The 27,353-nt window shown below is 36.9% G+C and overlaps 1 protein-coding gene across 28 annotated transcripts in view; it reads left to right on the top strand.

Moving 5' to 3' along the window:
• NRCAM (neuronal cell adhesion molecule) overlaps positions 1-26,533 on the top strand; it is a 171,915-nt gene extending 145,382 nt beyond the window's left edge. For 13 of the 28 annotated variants that reach the window (XM_075429490.1, XM_075429485.1, XM_075429487.1 and 10 more), the window contains 6 exons: positions 3,798-3,863; positions 4,370-4,495; positions 5,587-5,739; positions 9,994-10,125; positions 13,320-13,398; positions 23,061-26,533. In XM_075429490.1, the coding sequence (XP_075285605.1) occupies positions 3,798-3,863; positions 4,370-4,495; positions 5,587-5,739; positions 9,994-10,125; positions 13,320-13,398; positions 23,061-23,298 (794 nt within the window). In that variant the 3' untranslated portion in view covers positions 23,299-26,533. Of the gene's footprint in view, positions 1-3,797; positions 3,864-4,369; positions 4,496-5,586; positions 5,740-9,993; positions 10,126-13,319; positions 13,399-15,205; positions 17,064-23,060 lie in introns of those variants that run through there. The other 15 variants (XM_075429505.1, XM_075429504.1, XM_075429503.1 and 12 more) reach the window with 5 other exon arrangements.
• The last annotated feature ends 820 nt before the right edge of the window (positions 26,534-27,353 follow it).

The raw sequence follows: 27,353 nt of genomic DNA, 5'->3' as shown, positions 1-27,353 counted from the left end.
TGCATTTCTTCTTTGTCTTCTGTATTTCTTGACCGACAGGAATGCTCTTGCAGTGGCCTAAATAACCTTAGAAGTGGCTAATGCTCATCTCTCACTGGCAGAAATGGAATTCACTCCTACTGTTACACCAAGGCTTGTATTTCATACTGTAAAAATTGTAGGTTAAAAAGCAAACAAAAGCAAACCCCTTCTCTGCATCTTACAGGCTCTGGCAGAATCTATTACCTTTTTCTTTCATCTTTTCTTGGGCGAGGGGGTGGGTGGCGGCATTCCTTTGAATTTATTTTTCTTTTTATATATACAATTTAACTAATTTTCTATGATATATTGCTTTACATTGTGTTTTGGGGTTTTTTTTCCATTCAACACCAGTCTTCAAACGTATGTTGTCACTTACCTGCCATTTTGTCCTGGAGATCAGGTGAATCCCATGAAAATTCCTAAAGTTTAGTCACTTTGGGTATAGTTCTACTGAATTAAATCTTGAGAGAGAGTACCTATTCTGTTGTTAAATTCCATTCATACTTCGTGTCATGCCTAAGTAAATTCTATTGAATCTGCAGCCCAAGTGTAACTGTGTTATTTGGAGAAACTGTGTTCCTGAAAGGCTGGAAGATTAAATACAATTCTACAAAAAACTCCACTAAAAAACCCACTGGAATTAATTTGAAAAGGAAGGAAAATTTTACTTTGAGTCAAGGCTTCTTTCTCAACAACTGGCAAGTGCTTGTATACCATATCTCACTAAAGGAACGAAACCACACTCAGAGCTGCCAGCTAAATTTTGCATTGTATCATAGCATGGTTAAAAGAGCTTAATTCACTGGAGGTAGCTGAGTAAGAGTCAGTCTGTATAAAAACTGTAACCTATTAACAATCCATTCCCATAAGTTTGAGAGCGATGCTTTTGTCAGTGCTGCTGCACAGCACCATGCATGGTTACAGATCAAGAGAGCTACCGAAAAAGCCCTACTCCCCGAGACAAAGCTTTCTGCCCCCCTCTTTTTACCAACTGGCACTTGCACACGCTGAGAGTTTCTGCCAACTGCCAATTACACATTTTGCATTTGTGAACAGTGCTGGGAAACATATTGAAGAACTAAGAGGTTAATTATAATTAGAGGTGTGCTGATGGAGAAGACAAGAGTCTGGGTAGATTGGAGACCAGCGTTGAATGCTGTAACTGCTTAAACTCTAGGCTTTCATCACCTCAGGATCCATCAGCCATCTTGTGTCTTCTTACGTGTGTATTCGTGTCGCAAATATGGCACATTTAACAGACTTAACTAAAACTTTCCAGGCCTGCTGGAAATTGAGATCATGCAGTAGTAAAAAAGGTTAAGAATTACAAACATATTAATTGTGAAAATAAATGCGCTACTGAAGAAATTTCTTGGTGCACTGTATTCGGCAGAATCACAGAATCACAGAATAGTAGGGGTTGGAAGGGACCTCTGTGGGTCATCTAGTCCAACCCTCCTGCCGAAGCAGGGAAAAAAGAACAGGACTTAAATCTGACCAAATACTACACATGGATAAATCTATATAAAAAGCTATTGGTAAGAACCAGATAAGAGTACATCTGATAAATGTAAGCATAAGTCAGTCACTTGAGAGGATTTAGAAACTAAGACACCAAGAGAACGAAGGTGATTATATACAGTCATATGAAAAGAAAGACATTTACCACATGCCAGGTCTTAAATCTAGCAGGCAACTGTTTAATTAGAGCAGAAACTGGAAACTGGAGATGGCAAAAAAAAAAGAAAAAAACCCGCAAGATAAGATGGAAGTTTTACAGGGAAGGTGATTATCGAATTTGCTTAGTGGTACAGAAGCTATCTGTCATCTGGAGTCTTTCACACAAGATGAGACAATTTCCTTCATCCCCAAGTGCTCGGGCATGAGAAGGGAGAAGTTAGGTGTAATTCTGTGGCATCTGTTTGCAAGAGTTTGAAACAAGTTATTGCTAATAATTTCTTCTGTCTTTAACATTGGTGACAAATATCAGCCATGCAGTTGCGCTGCTAATTAGACATCTTTTGTGGAAGAGCAAAATATGATTTCATGAAAGAAAACAAAGTGGTATTTAGAATACAAACCAGTTGTTTTCCTGGCACAAAGCAAATGCTTTGATGCTGATTGTAACCAACACCTGTTCCTATGTGCAAATGAGAAAGGAAGTTTATATATCCTGTCTACAATCTCAAACTCTGCATCTTTCTAAATTTAGAGCCTGCTATTCTTTCCTCTTGCCACCTTCAAGTGGCACAGAAAAGCAGAATCTAATCCCCTTGCATTACCATAGTGTATATGGTTACATGCTAGATTTCCCATAGACAGCCCTGGCCCTGGTATTTCTTAGGGGCGTTGTTGTTGCCTTAGTAACCTAGATGGCTTTTTTTAAATTCTGTTTGATTTTGTTCAGGTGGCTTTAGCCAAGAAATAAATACATTCTTTATTATTTAAAGAATATATTCCTTATTATTTGTGATGGTTGAAAAAAATTATATGTAAAATATATAAGCACAGCTTCCCTACAAAGACATCAAATGCGGGAGTAATTAGTTTAACACAGATGGAGAAGTTGATCAGAGTTAAGAGAAATGAGATGCAAGTATGGGGATAAAAAGTCTGATATTGTGAAAATGTATAATAATGAGAATCCATTTTCAGGAGAACTGATGGAACTTGCATCATTTAGGTATTTTTTTAAAAGACTCAGAAACTGTAGCTTTCTAGACATGATACTCACAGTATTTAGTCTGTGCTAGGGGCCTGTACACAGATTTATTTATTTTACAATGCCAAAGCAAGCCATTTTCTCATTGAATCTAATTTAGAACTTCTTCCAGTCAGCCATATGGACAAGGCCATCCTGTTTTGAGGAGAAAATAGCTTCAGTACATAGATAAAATCTGTGCAGCACCTCTTGCCTTGAGAACAGGCTTTTGACCATTTTGTTTTCTGGTGGAGGTGAAGCCATTGGAATTCTGCCATTTGTCTTTACTGAGGCTAGGCTTTTACCTCTGATGTTTCATGGTCCTTTGGGGAGTATTTTTGGTGGTTTTTCCAACAGAAAAGATATTTTTAGCAAGATAGAAATGTCGGTGGCAAACCGAGTGAGGCATTTTCATTTAAAACTAATTTCATGCATTTGAGGAGCATCCTTTCTATATCTGCACTGTTGCACTATTAGCATTCTTAAAACCTATTTTTCATTAATATTAGGCAAACAAAAATACGGAAATAAATGTCCATTTGTGTCAAGTGTAATTGGAGAACAAAGAATTAAGGTATGAGCAAAGAAGTGGCTAATTACAGGATGCTGAAAAGAGAAGCACTTCTTTTCATCAATGTGGGCATTATGCCCAGCTGTGAAAAGTGCTGTTGTCTAATGAGAATGTTAGCAGTAAGACACAGTACCTTAAAATGAACAGCTTCTTGCATTCCAGGGATTTATGTCCTTGACACCAGAGTATTTTGATATTGGCTTTGCAGTATCTGATGTCTGATGTTCCTGTGTCTAAAGGTGCCGTGAATCCATAAAGTTAATGAAGCTGATTTCAGAAATGTTCTGTGAAAGTAAGGGTGTCAGCACACACATACTTCAGTTTGTTTTCAGATACATGTATATCACATAGCTGTTTCGTGTTTCAATACGTAAAACTAATTGAAACCTGCATGAACTTAAGAGTGTGCATGTGTTATTCATTTAACAGGTAAGGTTTTACTGTATTATTTAAATGTCACTTTTACTCTTTATTTTTTCTTTCCTACTGTCTCTGGTGGTGAAGGATATTCAGAAACCCTTTTTGCAGCCTCCCCAGTCATGCATACTGTCCGTCCAACATTCTATAAGGGTATTGTCTTCCTTTTTTATCATTATCAGTGCAGTAGAGACAAAATTCTTTTAAGGGCTTGCACTTGAGGCATTTGCAGTCCATTCAGTGACACGTGGCGTAAAGGGAGCTCTGTACCGCATTCATACCTCCCTTCTCTCCTGCCATTTCCCATTACCCTGACAATGTTCTCACACCAGCTGTCTGCATTTTACTTCTAGGTAATAGAAATAATGTTGTCCAGAATTTTGGCAATGAAGTATTTTTAAGTATTTGGCAGTTTTTGTGATACAGGGCATGCTCATAGTGTAATAATTCCTATACATTCCTAGTGTAATAACTCCCTAGAATTCGATTACCAAATATACTACATTAGTCACTAATTTCCAGTAATGGGAACAATGACAAATATACTATATTTTCCCTGTATATGGTCTAAATTAACATAGTAACTTCCTAAAATCATTTTTTTTAATGTGTGAAGTCACAATTTCGTATTCTGCTTTGTTTTTCTATTGTATATTCAGTGCAACCACTTTATCCAAGGATCAGAAATGTTACAACAGCTGCCGCTGAGACCTATGCCAATATCAGTTGGGAGTATGAGGGACCAGATCATGTGAACTTTTATGTTGAATATGGTGTAGCAGGCAGTAAGAAGTCATTTAATTAAATTTTGCTAAAGTGTTCAGATATATTTTCAAAGATTTTCATAGTAAATGTGGTCCTAAATTGACCCACTGTTAATGATAGCTCTTAAATGCCTAGAATTATTATTTTTTTATTTGATCAGTAAGATCAAATAATTTTCTTTTTAATGAACATCAATGTGTAGCAGGTATTTGATGCTTACATAGAGTATCAGCCTTTGTTCCTTTGTATTATTTTATGAATTCTTTTGAACATGAACTTCTAAAAATGTAGTTTGCATGAAGTTGTTGATCATGCAGTGATTACATGTGTAAAAATATGATTCCTTGCATTAAAATAGGACATAATAGTTTTTTCCTAAATTATGCCAAATTCAGGGGAAAAAAAAAGAATTAAATGAGAACCAATCAAAGCAATATTTTTTGTTAAATTAAACCTTAAAATAAGGTATCAACCAACTTACATACTTTTATTCGCATAAAACCAGGTTTTAATCTTTGATAATACAAGTAATAATTAAAACACAGTTAGCTGGTAATACCGAGATACTTCTATTCAAATACTCTATCCTTCTAAAGTTATGAATAAAGATGACCAATCTGAAAATTGGAATATAAATGCATTTTTCTGGATATTGGTCGAAGAAGCAGCTGAGGCTGTACTAGAAGAAGGTATAAGAGAATGACCAGAAAATATGATAGGTTTAGATTTCAAAGTAGAACTTCTCAACTATACTAAGTAAGAAACTACAGAAATGTAATTTAATTAAATGACTAAAATATTTTAATATATTTCATAATTGCGATTTCAATAAGCCTTTTAAAAAAGTAAAATAGTATTTCTCTAGTACATTGGAACAAATGTTTAAAATAGTTTAATAATTCGCGTACAATGTCTTCTTCAATATATTGCATGCAATATATTATTTGAAGTAATAATTTTATATTATTTTCTTTTTTTGAGAGAATAGTTATTCTTTTTCAGCCAATCCATAATTTAGTCAAGTAATTGTTGATAGTATTCTGTCTAGAAAGTTTCAGTAATACAGAGAAAATTAAAATTCCAATGTGTTGTTTTCCTAAAATTTTTGTAGGCAAAGAAGATTGGAAAAAAGAAATTGTAAATGGTTCTCGAAGCTTCTTTGTGTTAAAGGGTTTAACACCAGGAACAGCATATAAAGTCCGGGTTGGTGCTGAGGGCCTGTCTGGTTTTAGGAGTTCAGAGGATGTGTTTGAGACAGGTCCAGGTGAGGCACACCGTACCAATTCCGTATCGTAGTCAGAACTGTGGTAGACCAAGTGCTGAAACGTTGAACTGCTTCTAGCTAAGAGATGTTGTAGCTAGCAGCTTTGCATGTTCTTTTCTTAGAGCAATGTCGAATTATTTTATGAACTCCTAAATAATGCCCGCACACTATTTATGTAGATTATGAATGTCTTCATCCTTTCAATTCACTCTGCTTGTCTGTTGTTTTTATTAGGGGCAAGATTCTCACTGCTCACACTCCATCTGTGTGCTGTGCACTGCAGATGACCTATTTCATTTATTTCTAATTAATATAATTAGCTGGCAGTGTTTAAATAATGTGTACTTTAGAGCCAAGTATATATTTTTAAAGCTAACAATCTGTATATGGTCAGTTTTAATACAAAAAATCTGATCTAAAATGTTTACATAATCAGAAGTGCAGATTCAATTTGATGTCTCATGTCAGCTATTTATACCAGTGTTTACTCATAAATGTTTCTTTCTCTGTCGTATATTGGTTTTATATACATTTTGATGTCACAACTATATCCTGTGAATCAGCAAGGCTGTTTAAGTTCCTTATGTAGATATTTCAGTCATGTTTCTTCATAAGCAAATTGGTAAAGCAAATTGGTAATGCTTGTTCCTTTAACTCAGAGATAGAGCTTTATTGGAAGTTTTTTGATGTTACGCTGAATATGTCATTGCCATCACAGCATGTTTCTGGTCAGCTGTTATTATTTGTGGTGTATTTGCTAGCCACGTCTGCTCATTCCAAGCATTTTGGTCAGTGCATAGTTATTTAGCAGTAGCCTCACCAACTCCAGAATGTTATGATTTAAGAAAGTTGTTTAAATATGACAATATGCTTGAACAATATCTAATAATTATCAGATACAAAGTAAATAATGAATATCCTACTTTGAAAGTGAGCTCTTTCTAAAATCATAGTTTTTTGCTTTGTTTTGTTCCATCTCTGTTCACAGTTTATTGTGTTGCAGGAAAGGTTTTAAAACACAGCACCTAAAAACACTGCCAAGCAAATATGTGTGGGCTAAACACAGAGGTTATTTATGCCAGAGACAGCTAGTGGTATAAAAGCAGATATGTAACATTTTCTGCGAATACACATCCAATGCCTAAAGCAGCAGTAAAGCAAGGATCAAGACTATAGTATAATTCAAAACAAGCTGAATGGAAACTTTCCCAAAAGCATCTTTCTGCACAAAAAACACTGAGCCAGTAGATAAGGAATCCTGTACATACCCAGTCACTGTGGCTCTATCCTGGAGTTGTTAAGGAGGAAGGGAATTTAAAGCCACTCTTTTTTGCTTCATGATAACGAAAAAGTTCAGTGTCCAGCACTAAATTACATACATAGCATATTTCTTACAGAAAAATGTGTCACACTGTCTTCAGCCTAGATCAAAGCTTTTAAACACTGCCGAAAATGAAGTGAACAAAGAGGAAAGTATTGAGAGATGGAGTATGTCCTTAATTAGGAATGAAGCTGCAATATTTGGTATACGAGGATTTTGCCACTTTTTTTCTTTGACAAGCATTCCTATAGGGCATCTTTGAAGTGTGCGGGCTTCTCTTTAGGAGCACACCAGTGCAGTGTATTGCACTGACTTCTGCATTAGCAGTTCACCAGGAGTAAATGTCTTTCTGCCCGAAGCAGATAATTTGCTTAGCATCAGCAGGAAATGTAGTGCCATTTTTAAAGTTGCACTGAGACCTAGAAACCCTTTCCTTCTGGATATGCAATAAGTTAAAGAATACAGGAAGCTGTAAGTTTTCATCTGTACTTTTTTCCATCTATCTTGCATATTTTTGTGCATGATTTGTTTTGCTTGATGCTATTTCTTACTACATTTGAATGTTAAATGTGCTTTTGCATTTTGTCACAGTATGTATTATACAACCTTTAATGCCTTATTATAAATGCATATGTGCAAAACTCAAAATAATTTTAACTTTAATGCGAAAACAAAAAATAATTTTAATTTGATTTGTAATTTAGAGGAAGATTACCTTTGTGATTTTGTTTTTAAGACTGCCACATATATATTTATATATGTATATATGTATATAAATTATAAATATATATGAAAGTTATATGAAAGTTATATATGCATTAATATAACGTGTAGACATTTTCATGCAAAAATAGTTTAAATTGGTGTGCGTATGTGTCAGGTTCTGAAATATCAGAAAGCATAATCTTAAGCAATGGCTGATCGTATCTCCACAATAACCAGGCACATTCATTCATTGATCTATTTAAATGAAAATCAAGTCATAACTTTTCCCAGTAAGACCAAAAAGAGGCAGCAAAATAAAGAGTTAATTTTAGCCTAGTACTTCTGAAGTGGAATACACATTGGTCTTCCATGTGGAATGGAGACTAGGTAGTGTCTCCAGACATCAGAGGTACTCTTGACCATTGAGAGCTGATCCTTTCAAGCTAGCTGTCTCAGCCTTTGTCTTGACTAATAAGTAGCATTGAGACATGGGCTTGAATTCTGGCTTATAACTGAATATTGTTACATTTTATTGTTAGTGTGCTTGCCAGCCCAGTGCAGTATCCTGCCAGCTAGCTGTCTACCCAGCAAGGCTCAGGTATTGTTCAAGGGACAGCACCAGCACAGGACAGTTGTCATCCAACATGTTTTGTAAGGGGGAGAGTTTATGCTCTTATCACCTGGATTGGTGGCTAGAAAAGTCAATGCTCCGTTGAAAACAGATTCTCTGATGTGCTTTTATGAGCCTTCCTGTATACACATACCTTCTCTAAGGAGAAGTGGAAATATTTGTGGGGCTCTGGGACTTTGACACTTCTGCATGGCAAGCTGTAAACGTGCTGTGTGCTCCACCTCAGTGGAAGCAAGTCTACAGACCTTCCCTAATGGATATGGGTGAAACACGTTGTGCCATGAGAGCTGGTGTGTTCACAGCATCCGAACAGAGAGACTGACTGTTGGTCTCAAGTATAATCTGATCCTAGTGTGAAGTGTCTACTAAGCTGAGATCTGAAGTACTATTGATCCCTACTAAAATCCTAAGTAATTTACTGGCTGTGAATAATCCGATACCTTATCTCATGAAGCCAGAAAAAACAACAAATGCTGAACCGAAATGCCGTATGAGTTATGCATAGGAAGTGTTTTGCATTCATTATTCTATGATCTGTGTCTCTATTTCCCAAACAGAGAGAGGTCTATTGGGTAACTCTTCACAGAGTTTCAAAATCTTGGGTTTTGGGGCTGGAGGAGAAGGTGAAGAATGAGCAAAATAGGTTTGGATGGATGTCCATCTTCCTCCACTTTATGTCATCTTCTGTCTGTAGCATGCATACCTAACTCCTCTCACCCTTCCCACTTTCTCCCAACAGCAAATCCCAAGGCCAGTTGCGTGTAGTGTGTTTCCAAGCAGGGGAGTAGAAAATAAGCTTCATCAGGAAAATCCTCCTACTGTGTTGGAGACCAGTAGGAAGAATCAAGCCCCCAGACCACCCAGATAATTCCTGTCCTTATTAGTGACTGTAATGTTTCCTGTGTAGTTTGCTTATCATTTACATTGTCTTCAAGCTAGAATCAGCATTTGGCAAGAAACAGTGCCAATGAAAGGCTTCCCAATTGCGTTGTGTTAAGTCCTCACTCATGCTCAATCATGGCAATCATGACAGATTGTAGGATGAGGTACAGGTCTGAGGAGAGAAAGAAAACATAATGCTTAATAAGGCTTTAAAGGATGCTTCATTGTCAATTTTTAGTTGAAATTGAATGTTAGGGTCTTGAAGACCCATCTGTTTCCCCATTTCAGACTAATAGGAGTGCACTAACTAATGAGTACTAGCTTTTTATTCATTTTGAGAATGCAGTTGACGTGTCTGTGTGAATTATAATTTGCAATTTCATTTCAGTTGTTTAATTAATGTAAAATGGTTGAAACTAGTTTTGAGGTTTGTGAAAAGCAATGTAGTATGTGCACAGGCTTTGCAATGTAGTTGCTAAGCTTAAATGTTGGGAGAATTCTCATATACACACAAGTAAGTTGTATGCACATGTACTTGGAAACATTTTAAATAATGAAAATATTCACAAAATACAGTATCGCTGTTTATCTTAATACGAATTGTCACAGTGAATGTTATTCCTTAATGAACAATGTATACTGGCTGTTATTTATTTGAATTAGGACTGCATTTAAATGCAGCAAAACATTTAATTTTTCTTCTTTTATTCTCTAGCAATGGCAAGTCGACAGGTAGACATCGCTACTCAAGGATGGTTCATTGGTCTTATGTGTGCTGTTGCTCTTCTGATCTTGATTTTACTGATTGTTTGCTTCATAAGGAGGAATAAGGGTGGCAAATATCCAGGTATGATATATAACAATGAGAGTAAAAACCATCTACTGGTAACCCATTAAGACAGATCTCAGGTTTACTGCAGAAATGACATTTGCTGCTGGTTTACATTTACATTGTGTATATGGTAAATCAGTCTTATCATTTGGTAGGCTTGTCAGGAGCAATCTGCCTGTTGGTAGAAAACGTCAAACCATTTAAGCATAAGAAAAGTGTCTCCTTCGTTCCTGGAGGGTCATATTACTACATCACCACTTTAGAGAGGGCTGAGCTTTGTCTGAGATACTTGGTCCTCCCACCCCTCTTTCTGAAGTCTGATCCAGTTGGGTTTAACCCACTAACATGAGCTGAGATAGAATTTAATTGGTCAGAAAGTGTGGAAATGTATACCAGATCATAGCTGCCATGTTACTTTAATGTACTGGGAATGCATTTCATAGGACAAATGTCTTCACACATCATTTTGGTTCAAATACGTTACCCTGCTTGTCACAATCTGTGTCGTCTTCAGCCTCTGCATTTTTGCAGCCAAATCTGAAGTTGCCATCCTTCAGTTAGGCTGTTTTTTCTTTTGTAAGTTTTTCTTTGTAAAAGTTCTTCTTTTTAGGGATTTTTTTTTTTTTAGTGTTATGCCTAGGAATGGCGAAGTATATTTTATAATTTGTAATTAAAATTTGAACTGTACAACATACATCTTCTATCAAAACTCTAATTCCTCTGGGTGTACATAAAATAAAGGGCATATATGTGTGTATGTACATGTGCGTGCGTATATGTGTCTTATGTATATCTTTCCCCAGTCTTATATTTGTGATATGGAGTAGGTCCATAGACTAAAGCTCTCTCAAAAAGGATAGTGTCAACCAGTTTGCATAGAATAGTAATACTGCCCGATAGGATCTCAGAGCAGCCATGAGGTTTGACTGGATATGAATTGACTTCAACTGGGCATCAAAGGATAGCTTGATTTTTCTTTTTCCTCCCCTACCTACAATAGAAAGTACAATTGCTAAGTTTCAGGTAAAATCTTGATTTGGGGAAAAAAATCTGTTCTATGTTACAGATTCTACAGGTTTGGAAACGATGTAAATATCCAGACTCTCAAATGCTTGTTTAAAGTCAACTCAAACTTCTTGAAATTCAGATTATTAATTTGGACATGAAAAAGATGGCTGCACTTACAAAAGTACGGAAGAAAATAAATCCACACTCTGTTTTAATTTCTTCTGCTTGTTTTGACCAGTGCACTTCTGAAGACTTGTGTCAGTGAACACTTAAAACTTTTCCTTTTCATAGTCAAATCTTTTACAGCTGAATTTAGCATAGCAGATTATTTTTATAGGATAAAATCACTTTATTAAGTACAATAATCCTACTCTGCTCAATCTAACTGTTTTATTGTTTTATGGAGAGAGCAAAGATTTGTAGTGACAGCAAAAATTAAGTAAGAGAAGCTTCTGTCCCAAGCGCCTATGGCTGTGGAGAAAAGAGAGATTATTAAGGAACACAGTGTTATATACACATTGAATGACAGGCTGAAGACATCATATTAGGTTTTTTCCTAATATTTGGATTTTTTTAAGAGAAAATGGTATTACAGAGGATATAGGAAAAGTGACTTTTAGTGGAGAGAACTGAGAAAAGTGAAGATAAATTAGGAGGATGAAACGAGTAAAGTGATGAAAGTGAAAAGAGTAGGGAGTGAGCCACTATCTAGAAGACAGTAAAACACAGTTTGAGTAAAAGTGTAGAAGGCAGTTGGATGCTAAGGTTCTCATTACTTTGTGGAGATCCCTGCTATGCCCTTCTTTTCTCTGCTTTAGCAGAATTACTAGATGTAAGGTATTAATTTTTTTATGCACACGTAAGCATGCATATGCACACACATATATGAAAATGCTATCAGTTGAGTAGATATGATAGACCTTGACTGTATACATTTCCAGACTTCGTATGTACTCTTGTATATAGTAGTGACTCTACAGCTAATTGTATTTCTTGTGTCATTGCAAATTTACTGTTCCATGGATAGTGACAAATGCAAAGCACAAATTGATGAACTCTTTTTTGTTGTAATTTTAGCATGTCATCTTGAGATTTGTTATGGTTTGAAAATAGTAATACATTATTTCAGTATGAAATTATAGCAGCCAGATACATTTCAAGTTGTTATGCATTATTGTCATTATATACATAGAAAATACTGTCAGGAATGATTCATATCATCATAAATAATAGTATATAAACTAATGATGTACAAATGAAGTGTGGCAATTAGCCACAGTAAAAGTAAGAGATTGTATATTGGATTATATAATTGTATCTGCTAAAAAAGGGAAAGATTTGAGTAGCAGCCAGAAAAACAGAAATGAAGAGGCAAAGGGAAGAGCCGTCAAGTTAATTTTTGAAGTCAGTATGTTATTTTACTCTGTCAATGATCTTAACTTATAGAAATCTATGTCTTCTATAAATGTCTGTCTTCTCAGGTGCTAGTAGGTTTCTGTGTCAAAGGGCACAGTGCTACCTAGTGGGATTTATTCCCACCAGTGAATGGTGACTAAACCATAACAAGGACATGCAAGAGATACAATTGTGTTAAATTTAGGTTCCAGTGTATGTGGTTTTGCTTTGCTTTTGATCATGTCGTAGAAAAGAAGAAATTAAAAGACCACACCTATTTTTTTTATCAAATATTAATAGTTCTTAAAATACTGTTTAAAATTCCCTGGAGTCTTAGTGCATGAAATGAAAGCACGAAGTATACAAACTGACAATGCATACAAGTGAATCTGGTTCAGTTTTATCAATCAGTATGAGAGGAATATCAAGAGGAAATACAGAGCATGGATAAGTAAAACTAAATTATTCAGATTTCAGTAAACAATGGCTCTGTTAGTAACGTAAGTGAAGAAAGTGGTTTAGTAGGATTTTTAACAAAACTTTAGTGCCAGAAATGAAAGGAAGAAAAAGTTTTACTAATGCAGAATGACATACAGTATTTTGTACTTGAATGAAAATAAAATTCTGTAACTAATTAACAGATCTTTTCCTTCAAAAGAAAAAATGTACTGGCCTAAGGCCACAGCTGAAAAAATTATTTTTATTTAAACCACATTCCTGCCAAACGTGATCAGTTTGAGAATTAAGGTATTGAGATTTCTCTTGTTGCAGTTCAATGATAAAAATTACTATTTCAAATATTTTAGTGAAGGAAAAGGAGGATGCACATGCTGATCCAGAAATACAACCTATGAAGGAAGATGATGGAACATTTGGTGAATACAGGTGAGCAACTGATGTGGTTTGTCACGTTCACTTTTCATATCACACGTGTACTGTATATAATATCATATTTATTAATTCAAAACTAACTTTTTTGCCACGTTGACAAAGATTCTGTATCCAGTGTTGTATAGAACTATAGACAGCATTTCAACCACACCATCAGGAAAAAAATGAAACATCCCAGCTTAGAATAAGTCATTCAGTAATGCAAGGTGAAATCCAGATTCAAACACGATTGTCTCAAAGTGAGGAATCTTTATTTACAAACCCATCTTTCAGATTGTTAAAATACCAGATGCAGTGTCCTTTCAGTTAGGGCACATTTAGCATTATGGTTTTTGAAAATACATTGCTAATTGAAGCCGAATAAAGACAATCTTGTGTTACATTGGCTGGAAAAGAAATACGTTTAAAATGGCTACCAGTACTAACACCTAATCAAATAATGAAGAAGTGAGGTTACACACAGAGGTGAAAGAATGTCCTTCACGAAAAAAAAAAATCTCCTTTTCATGTATTTCAGTATCAGATACATAGCAAGCAGCTTCAAAGCATGCAACACAGCTCTTATTCCTGGCTCTCTTCCTTTATTGTAAATGTAGTCTAGCTGAATCTCCTGGCATCACAAAAAGCATGCCTTGGCAAGTCTGTTCATACAACAATTATAAGTATAGCTTATTAAATAAGCATCATTTTATTTGTTGCTTTTTGATTAGCACAGGAAATAATAGTATTATTTTCTAAATATGTGAGTACCATTATATTTTACATGGTTTTAGTAGATTTTATAGTGCATTCCTGTGTCAAAAGCATTGTAAAAGCCCTTTATTATTTTGAAGATGTGACATTTACAGTCGTACATAGAAAAGTCAGTATTTTCGAGAAGGATCCACTCTGTTGCCGTAGCTTCTTTGTGTAAGGGAAACGTGCATTTTGATCTGACTGGAATAGATTTGCAGTTCTGAAGGCCAAAGAGAAGTTTCTGTTCATTCTTCTTTGATCTTAAAAAATTACAATGCTCTGTTCTTATCTTAATGAGTTCAGAATAGTATTTATTACGGTATCAAGTGCATATGAATTAATTTAATTCTGCTGGTAAAAAGAGAAGTGTGAAGCGATGTTTGGAAGCAGATGTAGATAAGTACTGTATAAGTTTTCCTAGGCGGTCCAGTTTGAATTCTTCTTTATCACTTCTCTGTTTTTTGGCACTTGGAACTTTCAGCAGCAGAAACTGACCTTCGTACAGAATTATACAAATGATGTGACCTCAGTACATGTTTTCTCAGGCCTAGAATAAGACTATTCAAGTCTGCTTTCATGTGTGACCTGTATCAAGATTTGAATTTATGTCTCCATGTTTAAATGGCTTGAGTTAATCTATAGAATCATCTAGTGCTTTATTAATTTATTTTATAATGCATTTATCCACTTGATGTCTGATGAAAATGGAAAGATGCATGCCAAGCTTTCAGACTTGTTCATATGAAAGAGCTCATAATATTTACCATGCAAAAACTCCTTTCTAAAATGTATTTATGTGTAATTAGTCTATATTGGGCTTTCCTCTTTTTTCCTTAGAGACAGGGCAGCAGCAGCAACCAGTCAGATTACAGAAGATATCTTGGCATCCTCTCTGCAGCCCAGCTTCACTGCAGTCACTCAGTTCCCAGTTTGTCTGCCTCACACGGCACTGGTCATGATGCAGTGCTTCTCTGAGGAAAAAGGGTATAGGGTTTCCCTTGAAAAAAAAAGAAATTTTTGAAAAATCTAGGAATTCCAGTATTTTGAACTTTTTTCATCACTTCAGGTCCATGTCTGCTTGGACAGGAAAGAAACTGGACAAGGAAAAGAAAAGAAAAGGTAGCTGTGCCAATTCTCCTGAAGCAGACCCTGTCTTTACCAAAGCAAAGTCTGTGAGATCTGACAGATCCAACTTCTTCAGAAGGTCAGGGGATCCATACTCCAGCACCAAATCAGAGTCCTCCTACACCAGGAGGAGGGCTAGGCAGTCTTCAGAGCTTACAAGGGTTAGTTCTGTCTCTGCTTCCCTCTGCCAAGAGGAAAAGAGGTCAGACGAATGGAAGTACAGGCATGGCTCTAGACATCATGCTTCAGAGCAACAGATAATGGGGTCGGAGGAGGGCTCAGATTCTCAGGCAGGACAGCCATCCCCTTTCCAGCAACCTCTCAGCTGCAACCCAATTCGTGGTTCACTGGCAAGGCAGCATTCTTCTCTCCAGCACTCGTTCAGCCAGACCCCAGACTACAGCTCAGATTCAGAAGATTCTCAAAGCTCCTACCACAGGAAGGTAAGACCTTCTACTACTACTCATTTCTCTGAATCTGAAAAGAATTCATTAATGAAATCTGTAATTTTGCCTGAGCTAGCTACTGTCTTAAAGGATGCTTTGACTGCAGCCAGACAAAGTACAACTTCTGTGGCTCAGGCTAGGTCTCATTCAGTAAAGCATCCCAGGGTACCAATTACAGAAGTTCCAGTGGTTCCTCTAGAAGCAGCTGGCAGCAGTTCCCAGATTTTTGAGTCTCACCATATGGACAGTTTGAAAGATCAAACAGCTTCTGGAAAGGAGAAATCTGAGGCTGACAAGGCCTTGGAGATAGAGTCATCCCCTGGAGATGGGGAGGTGTCATCTGAGTCCCCTACAGAAGACCAAGAAGGACCAGATCCTCTGCGGAAGTTTGACATGGAGAATCAGAATTATCTGTTCAAGCACATAAAGAGAGCGTTAATGCTAACATCTTCCAAATCTGAATGTGTTTCAGAAGAACTGCTTATCCCCTTTGAAGAAGTCGAGGTAGATAATGCACTTCCTATCCATTCATCAGTGGAAGATCTTGTCTGTAGGATTTGGGGTAATCCTGAGGCAAAGCATGAAGCCCCGGCAGTCCTACATAAGCTCTATCCTTTTCCGGTGGATAAAGCTGCTTTGTGGGGAACCTTGCCTCAGGTTGACAGAGCAGTGGTTGCTGGTGATTCTACACTACCAGTGCCTGCTAATATGGATGCTGTCCCTAAAGATCCTACTGATAGAAAGGTTGAGGAAGCAATTAAAAGATCTTTCAAGCTAGCTACAGCCCAGCTTGGAGTATCTATCTATTGCACTTACGCTTCTAGAGCGTTACTGATATGGTTGGAGAAAGAAAGAGACAGATTCAGAAAGAAATGGGTCCCATCTGGTGCCATGCAGAGGAAACGCAGGCTATGTAAAGTTGCAGCTAATTTTATCCACGATGCAGCTGAGGATTCTCTTAGACTCACCGTTAAAAATATGGCATGCCTCACTGTAGCCTGGAGAGCTATATGGCTACGCCCTTGGACCTCATCACTAGATCTAAAATGTAAACTGCTGTCTTTACCATACACAGGCGGCAAGCTATTTGGTGAATCCTTGGTCCAGATCATGAAGGATTTCTCAGAACACAAACACTCCTCACGTCAGCTGAAAAAAAAGAGCTCTGTTGGCAGCTCTTCATTTTCTTATCCTCACAAGTGTCTGAGCTCCTTTCGTTCTCCTCCGAAGTTTAAAGGAGGGAAGGGAAAGTATAAGGTCTCACAGTCATTTCATGCCAAGTACGAAAAGACATCTCACTTTCAGAGAGACACCAGACCGTCAAGAGGAACTTTCTAAGAACATAGACTTGCTTCCTCCTTTCTCAGGAGCTGGAGAGAGTGAAAGTGAAATTTATACTGAATGGACTTCAATACTTCTGGATGAGTAAGCCCAATGCTTAGAAAATCAGTTGTTTCAAAATAAGATTTAAATTATTAAATTACTTAAATCTTAATGACTAATTGAGATATTCTAGAGAATTCATAGCTCTCGATTTTAGGGGAGGTTTTTGTTGCTTTCAGTTTCTACGCTTCCCAGTATTCTTGGAACGACTTGGACTTGTTTGAAGTTTTTCACTCTTCAACATCATCTACGAGCATACTTTCTGCAGAACCAGCCAACGTCGGATTTTCCTGCCATGTCGATTTATAAAAGGAAATAACACTTCAGGAGATGCAGGTGTTTCAGGAACCCAGAATGACTGGGTACACCATGTTCCCGTGACTGGAGGCACACCTGCGCTTTCACACAGTAAGGGCAAACAGTGCCTCTGCAGCAAACTGCGCTACTGTCCCAGTGGTTTCCTGAGCTGTAGAAGACTGAGCCACTAAATTACAAACAGTCAATGCTTACACCAAGAAGCTGCAGGAAATACAAGAAGTACCACAAATGCGTGTTCATTTAAATCAAAATTAAAGGCTATCTAGAGCTCCTGTTCAGGTCAGTGTAGGTGTATAAATGAGCCTGAATTTCCATCCTGGGCCCTACATCAAGAGAAATGAGGAAGTTATGGCATCTACAGACCTGTGGATTCATGGGTAGGGAGAGACTGCAAGCGTGCATTCCTTGGTTAACTTCACAGGAAGTATGAAAGTCTAGCGTCTCAGTGGAGTCTGTAGAATAATGTTCTTAGGAAGATCAAACAGGACAAAGGAACTACAGTAGTAGGACTGCTACTGCGATTATTCAGGATGTTTGCACATTTTTTTGAATTATTTTGCATCTTCAGCATTTTGACACACAACATTTTTCCTAGAAATTCTTGGATGTGCTACGAGAGAGTTTCTGGAAATGGTTGGTGGAGAGTTCTAAGATTGATAGATAATATATTACTCTTCTTTCTTGTTCTGTGTTGATTAACAATGAGAATATGGTTTTTAACTGCAATAGTATTTTTTTTCTTGTAGTTACTCAAGTTTTATTGCAGCTTAGGTGTGTTACCAGAGGGACCTAGCAATAATCTGTGCATCAGCACCGTAATTCTAAGCTTGCTCCCTTCTAGTGCAAGAGATGATGTCAGCGGACTGCCTGAAGAATTCTTGTCTCTGAATAGTCTGACTGGATTTGGCAGTGGTCTTGTGTCCTCATGTACACACACGTGCTTTCTTTGATGGTTCTTATTTTAGTTCTTGAACATCTGTGTCACTACTTTTTAAATCAGTGCTTTGTTTTCCCTTTGTATAATTTTCCACCAGAAGTATCACAGGTGGAAAATCTTAAGCGGACATTTCCTTAAAATTTTCACAAGGAGTGACTTAGGTTCTTTGACTAACAACAGTTTTTTCAACCCATTGCCATTTAAAGCCAGAGCTTAATCTTCCAGTTTTTCCAGCTTCTGCCAGGGTTGAAGATTGAGTATTACAGAGATGCCGAAGAAAAACTACTCAGAACACTAATATAGATGTCCTTATGTCTTAGCTAGATTAAAAATAGGAAAATGTTTTGAAATATGGATTGATACAGGTGTAGAAGTGTATAGGGAAAGCGTTTTTTCATCTGCACAGTCCTATCAGTTTAGGGGCGTGAGCAGAAACCTGGCAGGTGTTGGGGCAGAGGTTCTGGAGCTTGCAGAGAAGCCATGGTGTAAGGTAATTCTGTGGCTTTGCGGGACTGCTTATGCCTAAACATTTCTGGGCTGTTTACCTGAGGGCACAGAAAAAGGAATTTACTGCCAACAGTTTTTATCTTCTGCATCCTGTTTCTTCGTCCAGTAGCCCAGAACGCATTACCCATTTTGTTTATGTTGCCTTTCATCTGACAGTTGTGTTACAAGGAAAAGTAGTGTATTGCTAACCATATATTGAGTCTTTTTGCATGTCCATGAATGTGGCAAAGTTTATTGGGAACTAGTTGCCTGCTGGACTGCAGAGGCATCGTAAAACTGTCTTCCCCATTCTGACTGGTTGCTGCATGTACCCATATCTAAGGAAGAAAAATTGAAAAGTTGAAAGAAGAAAGGAGATATCAAGGTACATATTTCTTTCAATAACCGATGAGCTTATTAAATGGAAGTACTTTTTTTAAAAAAATAAGTTTGTACTTTGCACTTACACATGCTATTGTCACCTCCGTACTTCTTCATATCTCTTAATCATTAGCTGCAAGTTTTCTATATGTTTCATTAAAACAAGAAGAAAAAGAAACATGTATTCATATATTAGCAATTGTTTATGAAAAATATTTAAATCATGCTTTTAAAGTATGCTTTAATATTAAACACTATTCTTACTGAAAGGGCAAGAAATGTGTGTGGTACCTATCAGTACTTATCAAAATGACTGGTACGTATCAGTCTTCAGTGAGCAACTTTCATCCCTAAAAAACTAGTAGTACTGAATTTATTTGTGAGACAACAAATAGTAAAAGTATCCCTAGACTCAGCTTTCATGGCTGTCTGATCTAAATATAAAATTCATACCCGTTCTGGGTATGAAACTTCAGTTTTGCACTGTAATTTTAGTCAACCCAAATTGTACTTTATTTTTCATTTCAAGATATTACAATAGGTTAGTATAAAAGACAGCAAGCAAAATCACAAAGAAGAGCTGAAATAAATTATTATCTAATCTGGTTGCATTTTGGAATAGTTTTGTGAACAATTGTAAGCAAGATTAGCAAATCTTGCAGATATTGTATCAAAATTTCTGGCTTTCACATGTTTTTTCATCATAGTATTATATATTCTACAGCCTAAAGTGTTCTGTAGCTCTTTGGGCATCCATATTCAGAATGCAATTCAGCAGTTTTTGCAGTTTGCTTCTTGGCGGCAAACAGAAAATACATTTATTTCCCCAGAGCACCAGGGTCCCTTCTCTGTTTTGCACCCCCAGGGTTACAAAAGTGCTGTCCAAAACATTTATGTCTTCACTTTTTTTCTCTCTGTCCTGCTTGTTTTGATTTTATTCTTCAGTTTCTTTCCCTTACACACAAAACATTGTGTTAATCTAATGAATAGTCCAGTTTGATAAAGAATAAATGGTCTCATGGCATTTATTTCCTTTGCCTGAACAATGAGTGGAAAGCACCCCAGATAATCCCACATCTTTTTCCACTGCCAGAGACTCTTGGCAGAACTTCCTTCTGGACTTGTACAGTGCAAAAAGGGGGGGAATCCCCTGATTCAGAATTGATTTTTGCATCTGCTGTAACCGTGCTCTTACACCAGTGCCCGCCACTGTGCAGGTACACTCCTGGGTAAATCTGCAGTATTGTTTGTTTATTTTTAATTATAAAGACAGTAGAATCTGCATCCTTACTAAAATACAGAAAAATCACAGACACAATGCAACCATGTAAGTATTTCTTCATTGTTTAGCTTATAAATAAACTTTGTTTTCCAAAATGCAAGCACAAAAACCTTAAGAGCAGAAGTTCCCATAACCAGATGTATCTAAGTTATAAATGAAAATTGAGCTTTATAACTAGTCAGTTACACTGGATAGGGTCACACTTAAGAGTATTTGCTGACCAGCATATTTGAATAGTTTCCTGACCAGTTGGAATATGGAACAAATGGAATTTTAATTTATTTTCATTCCTACATACTATGATGCAAGCAGTTATGAAGCTACCTATCTAAAATTAAACAGCAAACCGTACGTGCAATGTTCTTTACTCAATGCTGTTTTACCCAGAAAGCATTAAACACTGCAGGTCATTCTTCTTTGGGAGGAGGACCTGGTACTACTTCAGAGTGAGGGTCTGGTCTTCGTTCGGTTTGTACAACCTGCTGCAGTGACTCTGATGCCCTCTGATGAGGGCAATGGAGAAACTGCATTGCATGTGATTTTGAAATACTCAGTTCTATCTTCAGCATTTTAAATGTAGGGTCCTTCCAGAATGAACTCTCTTCAGTAACATCTCTGTCATCATCTTGTGCTTGCAGTGTTACAAACATTTGCACTTTGCTGCTGGATGCTTGACATTTTGGAGCAGAATTATTTTAAAAGTTGCTAGCCTAGATGTTTGCAATATCACTGAACGCAGAAGATCAACAATACAATACTTATCCTCATGCCATGTACACAGCAATAACTAAAACCAAAGTCATGACTGATGCCGTTGAGTTTAGACATTTTGCCTTTGTGCATTTTAAACATGAAGGTTTATTTACAAGTTAATAAGATAGATATTCCTACCATTTCTTTCTTGTGTATGCATAGAGGAATAAAATCTCTGGTATGCTTTTTCTGTAAGTATTATGCGTATTATTAGAGGTGTACTTCTTTTAGAATGTGATAACTTGGAGTCTTCGAAAAAACGCGATGAGATGAGGAGACGCAGTTTGATGGAAAATTGGTTAAATGGTTTTCTAGCAAGAGTGAAATGTTTCTCGGCAGGGCATTTGTTAGCTCACAGTATGATCTATGTGACCTTGTATGTGCCATATATATATGGCCGTTCAAAGATATTAATTAGAAAAAAATAGAAGACATAATTATTGGAAGAAATAAGGCATTTGTTTCCAGGAATTACACAGCTAGAATAATTTGCTTAATATTGTGGATATTGTAAATATATTTTTATTTCCTTGATATTTAATACAAGTTGCTTTGTATTTTCCATAAACTGGGAATCTTTAAATAAAAAACAAAAATCTCTTGCTCTTTTGTACCCTATATGCAAATGAAGTCACATGTTCTCTTTAAGACAACATAAATAGTTGCACCCAAAAGTTCAGCTGGCAATCGTAGTTTATAATTTGAAATGCTCTAGAGCTGCTGCAGAAATCTTCATGTGGAAACTGAAGTGTGTTGTTCAAGGTTCTGAAAAGAATCTATTTCCTGAAATAGAAGCTTACCACAGCTGCAGATTTATTTGGGGATGCTGATGGGGCTGCAGCTTTTCCACTGACAAGGGAAAGACCACAGTATTTTGCTAGAGGGATCTCTCCTCCCTGCCTTTCTTTTCTTTCCTTTTTCTGTTGTCCACCGAATCACCGTCACCATTGTCAGAACGTGTTATCAGTAATGGATTAGGAGAAGGAGGCTGATCTGCTCAGTATTGAAAAAAACTAAGCATGCTCTTTAGTGCTCAGCTGTAGCTACTGTAAGCTAAATTGTTGCTTTACCTGTATACAGTAAATGTTTTAGCAATTTTAAGAGCAAATTATTATTGATAAAATACTGATCACTATCAGGATATGGACTTTGCTTTTCTTCTTAGGCTATTTTCATTTGTTTCTTCTGCACCCTTTTAATGGAATATGTAGGTCTCTTGAAAGGTAAGGTTGAAAATTGCAAGTCTGGCCTGCATTATGTAACAAATTATTTAAAATGCAGCACTTTTATTTTCTTTATACTAGTAAAGAAAATCAGTATATTTCACTTAACCAAATTCATTCTTCATTCATGTTCAAGGAGTCAAAGAAATTAAGAAGTTTAACAGACTAACTTCGCAGCACATCATAAGCTTGTTACTTTGGAGAACAAATGAATTTTTTTTATATAACTTTACAACCCACTTTTTAATGCTTGCAGTTGCATCTAAATTGCTTCCAAGCCAAGGGCACAAGTCTTATCATTGAAAAATCATGCACGATGTGGGGGGGGAAACAAAAAAAAAACCAAAAAAAAAAAGAAACCACAAACCCCCCGCCCTCCACTGAAGACATTCTCTGTTTAAACCATTCCTACACATGTATTCATGTCAGCTGCATCATATTGATCCATCTCTACAATGTGATGTGGGTTTACTAAAGGAGTATAGGGCTGCACACGTGCTTTGTATAAACTCTGCATGCATGGCGGATTTTGTCGTAATAGATAAGACATCGGTTAATTCCTTTTGCTTGTTTGTTTTTGTCTCCAGTGATGCAGAGGACCATAAACCACTAAAAAAAGGAAGCCGGACACCTTCAGACAGAACTGTGAAAAAAGAAGACAGTGATGACAGTTTAGTTGACTATGGAGAAGGTGTAAATGGTCAGTTCAATGAGGATGGCTCCTTCATTGGACAGTACAGTGGTAAAAAAGAGAAAGAACCTGCCGAAGGAAATGAAAGCTCTGAGGCTCCTTCTCCTGTAAATGCCATGAATTCATTTGTGTAACCACAGAACTTGATGCCCTCGTATCTTCTGTTTGTTCAAAGCACTTGTACCTCCTCCTTCTCATACTATGAACATGCAGGTAACGGAGCTCCACGCCTCGAGATGTTTATGCTATGAGAATATGCAGGTCAATACAATTACACAGCATAATGACACATTAAGTGGTACGTTAGAATGAATCAAAATATGAAATTCAAATTTTGTTCAAAACTTGGGTGTTTTTACTTTTTTTAGGAGGAACTGACAGAAACAATAACATCGACTTATAATTTTGTTTCCTGTTGAAAATACAGTATAATGCATGGAAAAAAAGAATGCTACACAATTCACAGATGATCTCGTGTGCACTATAAAGACATGGTTTGACAATTTGTTATGCAGTCCTCAGCTGAATCCCTGGGTATGAATTCCGTTTTCATTGTCAGAGTGTTATAGTAGTATTATCTAGAACTTCAATGTCTTTGTGGACATTGTTGTGAAATTGGTGACTTAATGTCTAGCTATCATATGTCTTTTTGCAAGACAGTTAGGAACAGTATGTACAGTATATAATTGCTAAATGATTTAAGTATGACACTTGCATTTGCTGATGCTTAATGAGACCCTATTATCTGCTCTTTGCTCTTATTACTTTATAGCCTTTTTAATCTACCAAGTGTTACAGCAGTACAGTGTTCTATTTTTACATCAAAACACGTTGGATTGATTTTAGGGCATAAAAGATACGCATTGCAATGCATTTTGGAATTTGTACAGTCACTGAAAGAAAAACTTTAAAATGAGAGAAAATATTCCAGAAAACACAGGGCAAAATACATTCAGTGCCTTTATACAATATGCATTCCATAATGCGCTGTACTACTAAATCAGTTGGTGCAGTAAACTGTGATTAGCAGGCTACTATCATTGCCAAATAAAGTAAATATGTGAAGAAGAAAAAAAAGTGTTATGAAACTGTTGTGCTAAAAATGGAAGGTTTTAAATATTTTAAATTACACAGAGTATGGGGGTTTTTTCCCTTTAAAAATAAAATAAATGCTTTCTAGACAGTTACAGCAGAACATGTTTTCATGGCCGTAGAAAATGAAAAAAAAACAAACAAACCACAAAACCAAAACACAAACAGAATTAAATTATTTACTAACACAGCAAGGTATAAGCTCTTGTAAAATAAATTGTCAAAAAACCACACCAGCCAGCTACACCAGCAAGAGTGCATTTCCCTCCCTCTGTGTCCCGGCCTGATCAGTGTGGCAGCTCTGTCATTATCTACAGCCTGACGCAGGGCGGGCGTTACCGCTCGGAACCACGGAATTCAATCGGACAAGTGCTAAGATGATTTAGTGGTAAAGGGTTACCATTATCAGTTACAAAATTATTTTCTTGCATACTATATCAGTCGTTTACCTCCAAATATAAATTTTTATAACAACCTATGGTTGAAGGAATGCTCAGTTTCATTTGCCAATAAATTGGTTTTTCATAACTTGCATCAAGTTTAATTTTAAGTAAGCTTTTTATATGTAGATATTTTGTTGAATTTGTAAATACACTTAAAGCGTAGATGCTATATGCTTCTAGGTGTTACAGACAAATAAAACAAGAAAGCTTATGTTGTACTGTGTAAGAAGTACTATAGCCAATGGTGTGCATGGTATTTTAAAGCATCTACTTAAATATCTGATTTTTTTTGCTGTGGAAACGAAATAGTGAACTGTTCTGCTTTTTTACTGCAGATTCCTAATTGAACCATTCAGAGCTTTTGCCAGCGCGTTACATTAGACCGTAGCACACCTCGCAGCTTTCATGTATATATTGTAGGTAAAGCACAACTGAAGTGATCACCAACGTCAGCTAGCTGTAATAAGCTGCTTTCGCACCTTTGAGCTTTCCATTGATCAGTTTTCTTAATGGGAACCGACATAAGAAATGAATTGATTACAAAGCACAAAGAGAACATTTCTTAATAAGATTTGCCAATGGTTTTGGTAAAAGAGAAATACAATTTTACTCTTATTTAATTGTAGATGCTGAATTATCTGTGCATGTGGGGGTAAACATACAGGCTCACTTCTGTAATGGTGCAACAGATTTTGTATTAAAAATAAATGTGGTTTTAAAAATTCACTGTTTGTTCTGTTTACACTAGCACTAAAAATCATACGTGATTCACTATGTAATTAATAATTCAAAGTGGAAAAAAGCATGAAACTCTGGCAAAAGTTGTTCCCATGATGTTACAGGACTTCACGTACTGCACCCAAATTGTTTACAGAAAGTTGCACATCTTTACATGCTTCCATTTGAAAAAATGGAAATTTGTCTGACCATTTCCCACTGAAGTCTCCTGCTACTTTCATTTTACTTCCATGGTTGCTTTATTTAGGCCTATTTCTGCAAAGAAGAAAAACGAAACAGTCATGTTGCATACTGGCAAGAGTTGAATAACAGAAAATGAGAATCTTTCTTTGAAATCAAGAGCCCTCAGGATCCCAAATCAGGATTTTGTGTCCTAAAGGAATTATCTGACATACAAAATTCTGGGCGCTTGTTTTAAACAATACATGAAGTGAGGAAGTTTTAAATAACATCTTTTAGAGTACACAAAATCCATTGCAATGCTCTTTTCCTCTCTTGTCTACTCTGTGTATGAATGGAAACAGACTAGGCAGGAGGGCACTCGCTCTGCAGAGAAGGGTGCAGGAGAGCCACGGATTCCAAGAGGTCCAGATGCTTCAGGAGATACGTCAGAAAGTTGATGTTTGGCCTTGATGCTCGAAAGAGGGATTTTATCAATGAATCAGAAGCCATTTTGTCAGCCTTCTGAGCCACCTATGTGTGACTGGAAACCCCTGGCTGTCCCAGCTTCTGTCATCTGCGTAGTCTCAGTTGTGGCACCTTCAGCTGTTGGGCTGCCTGTTTTTCTGTACGGGTATTCGTTGATTTTTCCAGCAATATGCATTGACTGGGAGATATGAAATACAGCTGTTTCTGTTTTGATTGAAGAGTAATTCCTGAAAAGAGGGGTCTGAGTTCCCTAGGCTTTGTTGGGACGAAAGATTTCATACAATAACCATTTTTGGAGACAGACATACGTTCGTTGTGCATGTTCCCTGAAGTGTACGAATACATAGACTTGCTACATTTTCCTTTTAGTGATATACCTTTGCTTTTGGTTTTATTCTCACGGAAGTGATTGTATAAATCCAGAGGGAATAAAGAGGATACTCCGGCAGTAATTTTTCTCGTAATCTTCTATTCTCGCATTGTTCCTAGGAAAATACAGTTTCCTTGTGGCTCCATGTAGCAGAGGCGAAGTGGCAAAAGATTTGGGAACCGAATTCTCTTCGTACGCTATCTGGCCCATTTTAAGGCAGAATCTGTAAAAATAATATTCAAAGAAATATTGTCTGCAGTATGGAAGTGTTTTCTTCTCTGATGGAAGAACTAGAGAGAAAAGCAGGAAGAGGATGAGATTTCAATAATTTCTGGAAAGTCGTTGTCCTTCATTGGGTTTCTGTACCCCTCCCTCTCTCAGTCCTCGCCCTCCTACTACCTTAGGAAGGAACATTTCAGAGAGCTGGCAGAAGCAGCAGCTGGTGTCATGGGAACATGGAAATAACTGGATGTGCTACTTGTAGGAATCTCCCCCCAGATGATGCCCCCTGGGGCACAAATAAATGCAGCGGGCCATCATTTTTTAATCTCTGAAGGGATCTTTTACTACCCTTTGTACACGTGAAGTGGAAACACCAGACCAAACTGTCAAGATCAATACATGTCAACAGGGCTTTGACAGACAGTCGATGTGATCCATTGTGACGGTAAGCAAGGAGGAACATTGTGACCCTTGTGATCTCACAACTTTTGCCAACAAAAATACAACGCTCCTTACTGTGCTCACATGTAGGTGAGCTGATAAAAAAGGCAGATCATGTTTAATAAAAGATGGACCCTTCATTTGGGGTTGGAGAAGTTTGCCCACCTGTGAACTGGGCAGCCCTGGCTTTGTCCCCTGGGGAGACCCCACAGGATAAAATTGAAGCCGTCTTGCA

This window comes from Opisthocomus hoazin, chromosome 8 (assembly GCF_030867145.1).
Source record: "Opisthocomus hoazin isolate bOpiHoa1 chromosome 8, bOpiHoa1.hap1, whole genome shotgun sequence".
Taxonomy (NCBI): Eukaryota; Metazoa; Chordata; class Aves; order Opisthocomiformes; family Opisthocomidae; genus Opisthocomus; species Opisthocomus hoazin.
Note: the sequence above shows the minus strand (reverse complement) of the source record. Positions and strands in the feature narration are given on the sequence as shown.